General features: G+C 34.4%; 1 protein-coding gene across 1 annotated transcript; it reads left to right on the forward strand.

Moving 5' to 3' along the window:
- The first annotated feature begins 6,683 nt into the window (after window positions 1-6,683).
- LOC134233325 (uncharacterized) lies at window positions 6,684-8,714 on the forward strand. The gene is made up of 2 exons (XM_062715292.1): window positions 6,684-6,741; window positions 7,046-8,714. Exon 2 carries the CDS (start codon window positions 7,077-7,079, stop codon window positions 8,664-8,666), a length of 1,590 nt encoding a protein of 529 aa, XP_062571276.1. The 5' UTR covers window positions 6,684-6,741; window positions 7,046-7,076; the 3' UTR covers window positions 8,667-8,714.
- The last annotated feature ends 2,055 nt before the right edge of the window (window positions 8,715-10,769 follow it).

Below are 10,769 nucleotides of genomic sequence, written 5' to 3' on the forward strand. Positions count from 1 at the left end.
GAAAGATTGTAATCAGAGTGTCCGCTTGAAAAACTCAGAAATTTTGGCTGATTTTGATGCCAAACTTGGACATTTGAACATTCACCAAAAAGAACAAGTTAAAAACTTGATGAATGAGTATCATCAAATCTTTTCGGATGTTCCAAAGAAAACTAATGCAGCATGTCATGATGTCATAGTGAGTGACGTTCTGCCTATCAAACAACATCTGTACCGTCTGAATCCAATAAAATTGCAGTACCTAAGAAGGGAAGTGCAGTACATGTTGGACAATGCCAATGTTGAACCTAGTAAAAGTGCTTGGAGCTCACCGTGTATTCTTGTACCAAAACAGGACGGTTCGTACCGATTATGTACAGACTTTAGAAAGGTGAATTCTGTTACCAAAACTGATTCATATCCAATACCTAGAATCGATGACTGCATTGACAACATTGGAAACGCGAAATTTGTCAGTAAATTTGACCTGTTGAAAGGCTACAGGCAAGTACCGTTAACAGAAAGAGCAAAAGAAATATCTGCTTTTGCTACACCAGATGGACTTTACCAGTATAAAGTAATGCCTTTTGGCATGAAAAACGCACCGGCTAGATTCCAAAGGATGATTCACTCCCTTCTTCAAGACCTTGAGGGATGCGAGGCCTACATTGATGATGTCGTCATATATAGCAACACATGGGACGAACATCTCCGAATCATGCGAATTTATTTGACATTTTAGCTAAAGCAAACTTAACTGTGAATCTTGAGAAGAGCGAATTTTGTCATGCTTATGTAGAGTATTTAGGCCATAAAGTAGGTCAAAGTTATGTTACACCCATTATGGCTAAAGTGGAAGCTATTGCAAAGTTCCCGATTCCTACAAACAAGAAAGAATTAATGAGGTTTTTGGGCATGGCTGGGTTTTACAGAAAATTTTGTCCAAATTTTTCCTCAGTTGTTAGTCCACTTACAAATCTTTTACAAAAGAGGGTTAACTTTAAATGGACAAAGGACTGTGAAAAATCCTTTCATTAAATCAAATCTGTCCTTATGAGCAACCCAGTTCTGTCAACTCCAGATTTTTCTAAGCAATTTAAGCTTACTGTTGATGCTAGTGATGTTGGAATCGGGGCAGCTTTGTTTCAAGAACATAGTGATAAGGTAGATAGAGTTGTTTCTTATTTTTCAAAGAAACTTACAAAATGTCAACAAAAGTATTCCACCATTGAAAAGGAATGCCTTGCTTTGTTGTTAGCCTTACAGCATTTTGATGTTTATCTGAATGTTACTTTGCATCCAATTCTTGTATATACAGATCAAAACCCCCTGACATTTTTGCACAAATTGTCAAACAAGAATCAAAGACTGACTAGATGTAGTTTGTTGTTACAAGAATACAACATAACAATTAAGCATATCAAAGGCAAAGGCAATGTTATTGCAGATGCCTTGTCAAGAGTATCGTAAATATACCAGATTTTGTATTAATGTACCTATGTTTTAATAATATAAGTTTTCATTGACATTCAAATTTTTTAAGGGGGGAGGTGTTGTGATATGTGTATTGTTTCATTATGTATATAATTAGTAACATTAAGTTTCTTGAACATTCCAGAGTGGTCAACATGTTCGGTCATTTGATCTAGAACATTCTTAAATTTTGTATATGTCCAGATTGTTCCAGTAATATCATGTTTTAATAATTTCTAGAATATTCTAGATTTATGATACTATATAAATACCCTGTCAATTCGATGCATATACAATACTTTGTCGTATAAGCACTATTGAGATAAATAGGATATATTTTCACTGGGACATTGTGTGCAGCAACGGACACTCTGATGTATGTATTTTTAGATTCTTGCTAAATTTGTACTTTATGTTTGATATATTTATTATATATTACTGTAAATAAATTATTGTTAAGTTTAAATTGTGTTATTGATCTTTGCTGGCATTTCGGGTAATTCTTACCCATAACAGATGCACTGGACAAAACTGCAAAGGCCTACGAAGAGCAAAGAATTGCAAGAGCAAAAACCATTTTTATATGCTATTTTGTTAAATATTAGCGGTCTTGTTCTTCAAATTCATATTCGGGGAGGAAGTTCAAGTTCCGGGGGAGTCTAGAAAACTTTTTTTTTTTGGCAATTTGCAAACAAATTGAAAGGCTTATGAGAGGAAGGAAACAGAATGAGGAATTCACTACATTAAATGTCTTCATGACGGTGTCCAAACCCACAGTCCATGAGGAGTAAAGGAGTTTTGGGGATAAACAGAAAGTTAATGTTTTGTCACACCAACAAAATTTGCCAGATCTTTCAACCTTTGACTTGTTTTATTTAATAAACTTAGAAAAACATCTATCAGAAAGAAAAAAAAACAAGTACAGCAAATCATAGGATCTGCCATATTCCAGTATACGAAGGGTCATACTCAAAAATGTGTTTTAAAAAAACAATTAGAAATTGAATGAAAATATCACGGATATGCGTTTTAATTGAAAGGGAATATTTTACTTAAATCATTAAGACTAAGTTTTTTGTTTCTTTCCGAGCCCCAATGACATTTTTTATTGAACGCCCCTCGTAAAGATGGTTTAACTTTATCAGGATGTGCACATTTTCAGCAAAATTGACAACTAATGAAATCATACAGCAAATGTAGGTGATTCTCGCGCCTTTAAAACTTTTTCCTGCTCATTTTTTACCAACGCTAGTCATTTTACAACACCTGACAATTTGATTTCCTAGACCGTAGGCGCAGTTCAAAATACATGTGTAAATGCCAAAAGTATGTGTTAACTTATGTATGTTGTAAAAATATATTTATGAATCATAATCCAGTCTCAAAGTTTTGTACAGATATATCATTCACAAAAAAACATGTGAACAATCTACAAATGTAAAGCATTGAAGCAGGGAGGGTTTCTATATCCAAAAGAATGGCATAAATGACTTTTCTCCGATAATGTAACCATAGTATTGATGAAGAAAGTGAAGAAATGGACTTATTCCCAAACTTCTTTAGAGTTTAGGCATTCGTTACATGTGAATAAGATCCGATATCTGTACCAGATCTGGTAACATAGATCACAGAAAATTGTATAAGTGTTATGTATAAAGACGCCGTATGTATATATATTTTGATTCAAGGTCGCCTTTTAAAAAAATGCATTTAAAAAATTATAATTATTCTTCACAAGCATTTCATAAAATATTAAAATAAACTTTTGCCTTGTATTCATATCTCATAAACAAAATTTTCATCATATTTATATGAGAAATATTAAGCTTTGGAATCCAACAAAAAGCTCCACGGTATGGTACAGATAGTAAATCAAAGTTTCTACGTGATCTGTTTAGTTTTAGAACTATTGTAAACTATTGCTATTACTAAAGTAATGAGAATAAGCAAAATTAGAGCAAAATGCATAACAAGATTAAAAAATGTGAAAATTTATTAGGTAACTGATTAATATTTTGTGGTTCTAGCATGAGGAGACTTTTAACAATATTGTCTATATTTTGAGGGTTCATTGTTATTACTATAACTGCATTTTACACGAACATTGATTTTTCGTATGGAAATCGAAACTATGTGGATGAAAATAAATATTTTGCAGTATTCATCGTATTTATATATTTATTGGTGGATCTTAATATAGAAACTAAACATATTGGTTCTATGGCACAAGCATTTTAAAAATTAAAGTAGGAAGAACTTGCAATATAGAGTATACATGTATACTATTAGATAACTCAATAACTTTAATTTAAAACTTCATTCAACATTGAACAAGTTCTAGCTTTTAAATCGGCATTAGTTTTGTGCATCAAGGCTACACCAATTATAGTACCATCAGATCAATTTTCTAATGACAGATTTCTTTCGTATAAGTCCAGAACAGAGATCATGTCTCAGTCAATATTGGTTACATGTATCAAAAGAGCCCGACCTTTTTCAGCTCACCTGACCCGATGGCTCAAGTGAGCTTTTTTGATCAAAATCTGTCCGTCGTCTGTCGTTGTTGTCGTCGTTGTCGTCGTAAACTTTTCATATTTTCATCTTCTTTACAAGAACCACTGGGCCAATTTCAACCAAACTTTCTACAAAGTATCCTTGGGTAAAAGGAACCAAACTTTCTACAAAGTATCCTTGGGTAAAGGAGATTCAAGTTTGTTCAAATGAAGGGCCATGCCCTCTTCAAAGGGGAGCTAATTATAAATTAGAGAAAAATTAATTGCATTTTTAAAAAATCTTCTTCTCAAGAACCACTGGTAACGGAAAGATGAAACTCATATGGAATTATCCTCAGGTAATGTAGATTCAAGTTTGTTCAAATCATGACCCCCGATGGTTGGGTGGGGCCAAAATGGCCGATCAAAGCTTAAATAGGAATATATAGAAGAAATCTTTAAAAATCTTCTTCTCAAACACCACTAGGCCAAGAAAGATGAAACTCATGTGGAATCATCCTTAGGTTATGTAGATTCAAGTTTGTTCAAATCATGTCCCCCAGGGGTGGGGTGGGGCCAAAATGGGTATTCAAAATTTTACATTTGAATATATAGGAAAAATCTTTTTAAAAAATCTTCTCAAGAACCACTGGGCCATGAAAGATGAAACTCATGTGGAATCATCCTCAGGTAGTGTAGATTCAAGTTTGTTCAAATCATGACCGCCGGGGGTAGGGTGGCTGATCAAAGCTTTACATAGGAATATACGCAGCACAGTTAAGGTTACAAAAAGGAGGTGGAGCCTAATTTGTACGGGAAAACTTGACTATGACATCATTCACAATACACGTCATACAACATTTCTTTAAAATACCACAAAATGAGTTAATCTGCTAATTTAACCAGTAAGAAACCATCATACTACATAAAAACTTACAACAGCGTGTTGTTTTCTCGTTAGTTAAATCCCACATAACAAGCTATAAATAAATATACTGATCGCAATACACTTGTCAATATGACGTCATTTCTTACATCGTGACGTAGTTTGCATGCAGTGAGAGACAGATCAAGCAATATTTTCTCAACAAATTATGTATTTTCTAATTAAATAAAATATTATTTGCAGATATTCTATGGGTCAATAACTTGAATTTAATTTTAATCACTATTTTATTTATATATTTTCTTTACATTACGTATTTAATTGACACTGCCGTATATTTGTATGCAAGTACATCGGAGGGTAATGTAGGGGGGTCTTAATAAATCGATCTAGTGCAAGGGCATACACTCTCTGGATCAAAGTAAGCTTTTACATTTCAACTATATAACTATTAAGGTATCTAAAAAGTGTTGCGATCCTGATGAAATCTTAACAACAATTTAATTATATCAATAATTCATGCCGCTGACCAGCAAAACATATAGCATTCGGTCATACAAGTATAATTTTAACAATGAAATTGCAGAATTTAGACAGGATCGCAGCACTGTTTAGAAACTACAATGCGTGTTGAAAATATTTATATACTAAATTTGGAAATTTAACTTGGTTATGCCCTTGCACTAGTGATATTTATATGTAACATCAATACTTCAAGTCAATTATGTGCTAAAATCGCGTGACTGCCGCGTCACGTGACTTGTCTAAATATAAAATATAATTGTCCTCGATATGTAGCTATTAATCATAATTACAATTATCCGATATAGATATAATGTACTAAAAATAATCGCCATCCCGATTACGAATACATTTCTAAATACAAAATTTAGTCGATATTTCTATTTCGCACCTTAACTGTATTGCGTATAGGATAAAATTTAAAAAATCTTCTCAAGAACCACTGGGCCATGAAAGATGAAACGAATGTGGAATCATCCGCAGGTAGTGTAGATTCAAGTTTGTTCAAGTCATGAACCACGGGGGTAGGGTGGGGCCAAAATGGCCGATCAAAGTTTTACATGGGAATTTATAGGAAAACTCTGTAAAAATCTTCTTCTCGAGAGGCACTGTGCCAAGAAAGATAAAACTCATGTGGAATCATCCTCAGGTAGTGAAGATTCAAGTTTGTTCAAATCATGACCGCCGGAGGTAGGGCGGGGCCAAATGGGCGATCGAAGTTTTACATAGGAATATATAGGAAAAATCTTTAAAAATCTTCTTTTCAAGTACATATACTTCAAAGCCATGATGAGTATTATTTATACGGAATCATCCTCAGGTAGTGTAGATTCAAGTTTGTTCAAATCATGATCCCCAAGGGGGTTAAAATTCAAGCCCCCCCCCCCCCCCTCACCTCAGTAAACTTTCAGTTCTGATCTGATATGTGCTTTTTCTAAGCCGATGTGTTCAGGTGAGCGCTGTGACCCCTGAGTCCTTGTTGAATTAGAAAACTAAAGGCTAACTGTGGGCTTATCGGATATAAAGTTTAATTATTTTTCTATGAATGTACTAATCTGTCAAAGTAGGCAGGTAATTGTGGAAATGTAAACGAACCTAGTGGTTAACGTAAATTCATTTAACCTAAAAAAATCTCTAATTGAATTTTGGTTCGAAACACATGCATATGGTCCACGTATTGCAGTCCTTTTTTAAAGGACAACAACTTGTTTAGCATTTTTATAAAGTTGCTTTGTCAAACTAGTAAATGATATTAATACAAACAATCATGTGCAAGTACAGGTATTTAAATCATGTGACCTGAGAGTGGGTCAAAATCTAGAACCAAGACCAGGAAGTTAATTGTTAGTCTCTATATACGTAGCTAAAACGGCCATCTTGTAATAACAGGTGAGACACTACAATTATTTTATGCTTCTCCGACTTGATGTGATATTCAATCATAATATTGTTTCTTTTTCAAGATCTCAGAAATATATTTTTTCTTCTTAAGTTATAAAAAATGTCATACAATTTATAAATGTCTTGAAATGCTTATCCAGGGAAACAATGAAGGACTGTCTTTATAATCATGTATCAAAAATCCCTATCTTTCAACACTTACTAATTCATGTCAAATTTGAGTTTATTTAAAAATCTGTCCTTCAATGTCTTTTTATTAAGTCAGAGTAATAATTGATACACAATATTACAGCACCACCTTCATCATGTGACAGACCCCTATAATGGACTCCTCGGACAGAGCTCAAGTTCTCCTCCTCTGTGATGCGTGTCAAAGAGCTGCATTACAGAGTCATTGTGAACTTTGTCAGATTAACCTGTGTAATGTATGTGTAGGGGAGCATCTCTCTGATTCATCTATAAGACATAAAGTTGTACCATACAAACACAGAACTTCTAGTCCTAGCATTAACTACCCAAAATGCCCAAACCACATCCAGAAACATTGTGAACTTTACTGTGGGAAATGTGACATTCCTGTCTGTTCTACCTGCATCTCCTCTGATAAACACCATGGGCATAAATTAACAGATATCTTACAGAATCCCAGCTTCAGTAAAGAAATTTTCAATAATGATCTGAAAGAACTAGAAAAAAGAATGTATCCTACCTATGAAGAAATTAGATCAAATTTAAACTCTGAAATGGTCAACTTAGAAAAACATTATGAGAAACTGACAACAGTTGTCACCAAAGAAGGAGAAAACTGGCACAGAGAAATTAACATCATTGTCAACAAACAGAAATCTGAAATTGATGAGATGAAATCTAAACACTTGACTGCTCTAAATAAACAGGAAAATGAAATCAAAAAGATTACATCTGATGTAAAACACTGTATACTTGATCTGAAGAAAATACTGGACTCCAATGATGTCTCCCTTACCTCTGCATACAAATCAAGGAATGTTGAATTCAGAAGTTTACCTCCAAAAATCACTGTATCATTTCCAAGTTTCTCTCCTCATCAGATCAACACAGAACAACTCCATCAAATGTTTGGTTCTCTGTCAGCATTATCCATTACAACAGAAGAACATGGCTACACAATGAAGACACCAGAAGCTGTATCCTGTCCTCTATTCAAGCCACTGCTTGATGAACCAGAGCTCATCACCACCACAGACACTGGGTATAAATCACTATACAGTGTTATCTGTCTCAGTGATGAAGAAATCTGGACACGTGGTAATGACAAAATCATGAAACTCTACAACATCAAGGGGAAACTACTAAAGTCAATACAAACCGAGTCAGGGAACATACCATGTGACATAGCAGTGACAAGGAGTGGAGATCTAGTTTATACTGACCGTGATAAAAGAACTGTAAACATAGTGAAGAATAAACAAATACAGAAAGTGATCAGACTACAGGGGTGGACACCTTACAATGTCTGTTGTACATCCTCTGGTGACCTCCTGGTTACTATGGTCACTGATGATGATCAACAAACAAAAGTTGTCCGTTACTCTGGCTCCACAGAGAAACAAACCATTCAGTTTGATAGTGAAGGCAAACCTCTGTATTTATGTGGTTCTATTAAATACATCAGTGAGAATAGGAACCTGGATATCTGTGTGGCTGACTATATAGCCCGTGCAGTAGTGGTGGTTAATCAGGCAGGAAAACTCCAATTTAGATCCACTGGTCATCCCTCAACTGACAAGGGATCATTTAATCCAAACGGCATTACAACAGACAGCCAGAGTCAGATCTTGACAGTAAACTATTGCAACAACTGTATCCACATCCTAGATCAGGATGGACAGTTCCTCCGTTACATTGATAACTGTGATCTATACCGTCCATGAGGTTTATGTGTAGACACCAGAGACAACCTCTTTGTGGCCGAGTGGGCCAATGGTAAAGTGAAGAAAATTTAAAAATTTGACGAGATAGTAGTACGCATGTGCAACCTCAGTTTTCAAATTAAAACATTTGGTCATAATGTAATCATATTGAATATAATTACTTTACTAATATTACTTTATGCATTATTGGTTTGATATCTATGAATATCTGAATAAGTGTGTAGGGAGTGGTGGGAGGCACATAATCCCTACAGTAATTATAATGACTCATAGAATTACAATCTGACTTCGACTTAACCAAGGTAAGTCTCGTCAAATTTTTAAATTCTATTTCGTCATAATTACTTCCGGAATTATGTGAGACTTCAAAGCCCATTATGATCAAATGTTTCAAAACACAAGAAAAATTACTTGATCATAATACTATTTTACTTACTGAGAAGTCTCCCACTCTAATTTTTCTTTGAAAGTACACCTGACGCAAAACTTTTATTTTCAACAATGATGTCTTTTTCGTAGAATTTGGAAAATGTTGTAGCATTAGTCCATCCAGCTTTCCTTACAATGTCACCTACTGGCACATCTACTGATTTCGCTTTTGACACTGAAGCAGATCTTACATTATGCGATCCAAATACATCTGTATGAACACCAGAAAATTTCATAGACACTGTGTCTCTTGTAACCGCCTTTTGAGGTTTAACAAAACTTAACAAAAGTGATTGTTTTCATTCTAATAGGTGCTGTCTTTGATAAATATTCCTTCACCACAACGTATATACAAAGTCTCCTATCTAGAGGATGTGCTTTCATGTGTACAACGGGCATTTTATACCCCGGTCTACATTGCTTTAGTGATCCAAAATATTCGAATATATATCCATTAAAACAGTTTTTCATATTATTTACAGAAATAAGATGGATCGACTGATCTCGTGCAGCGTTTGTTAAAGGAATTAACATTTCAAGTTTCAATGTTAACTGTTTCAAACTTAAATTCTTTACAGGAGACCATTTCTTCAACAGTCGTAGAACTAAGGATACATCCCATGTTCCAGAATATTTGGGTTTAGTTGGTCTAATATTATAAACACCTTTCATATATCTGATAACAAGAGCATGGGATCCAACGCTGGTTCCATCTAACTTTATGCCCAAGGCTGACAAAGCCCCTCGAGCTGTATTGAGAGAGCTGTAACTCAGTCCATTATCAAAAAGTAAAGTCAAGAATTCCAAAATATTGTTTAAAGATGGTGAAATTGGATCAATTTTCCATTCAAAGCAGTACTGAAACCATCTTTTAATGAACGTTTGATACTGTTTTTTAGTACCGGTTCTCCATGATGCCATAATAATGGAGGTAGTTGTTCTTGAAAATCCAAGATTTCTGTAAGTTCGCCGGACACTTGGCATGCAATCAAGGTCATTTTTTCCCACAAAGGATGAACCTCTTTTTTGTGAGGGTTTAGAAGTAGATCCTTCTTTCTCGGAAGTAAAATTGGATTCTTGACTATACTTTTCATTAATCCTGTGAACCAAGTCTGAGTGAGCCATAACGGGGCAATGATAATCCCTCTTGCCCGGTCTTCCTGAATCTTCTTGATGCACAAGCCCATCAGACTAAAAGGTGGAAAAATATAAAGATAATCAAAATCTCTCCAATTCAATGAAAATGCATCAACATAACTACATTCTGGATCTTTCCATGAACAAAACACTTCAACTTGTGTATTAAGTCTTGATGCAAACAAATCTATATCTGGAAACACTAGCTTTAAACAAATTTGTAAGAATATATCATGATCCAATTGCCATTCCACTTGATCATTAAACTCTCTGGATAATTTGTCTGCTTCTATGTTATTTTTCCCTGGAATATGAGAACACTTCAACCAAATGTCTCTCTCAATGCACCATTCCCATATTTCCACTGCAAGTTTATTGCACATTTCAGATTTTATACCACCTATGTTATTAATATAACTAATGGCTGTAGTATTATCTGATAATATTTTTACATATTTGTTTCTCACAATATTCACAAAAGATCTCAAAGCAAAGTAAATTGCAAGCATTTCCAAGTAATTTTTGTGATTTGATTTT

This window comes from Saccostrea cucullata, unplaced genomic scaffold (genome assembly GCF_032062105.1).
Source record: "Saccostrea cucullata isolate Sc308-1 unplaced genomic scaffold, CSIRO_AGI_Scuc_v1 ctg4048, whole genome shotgun sequence".
NCBI classification, from domain to species: domain Eukaryota; kingdom Metazoa; phylum Mollusca; class Bivalvia; order Ostreida; family Ostreidae; genus Saccostrea; species Saccostrea cuccullata.

What these genes read in the sequence shown, in the direction of transcription:
- LOC134233325 (XM_062715292.1), top strand. Translation starts at nt 7,077, where the DNA reads ATGGACTCCTCGGACAGAGCTCAAGTTCTCCTCCTCTGTGATGCGTGT.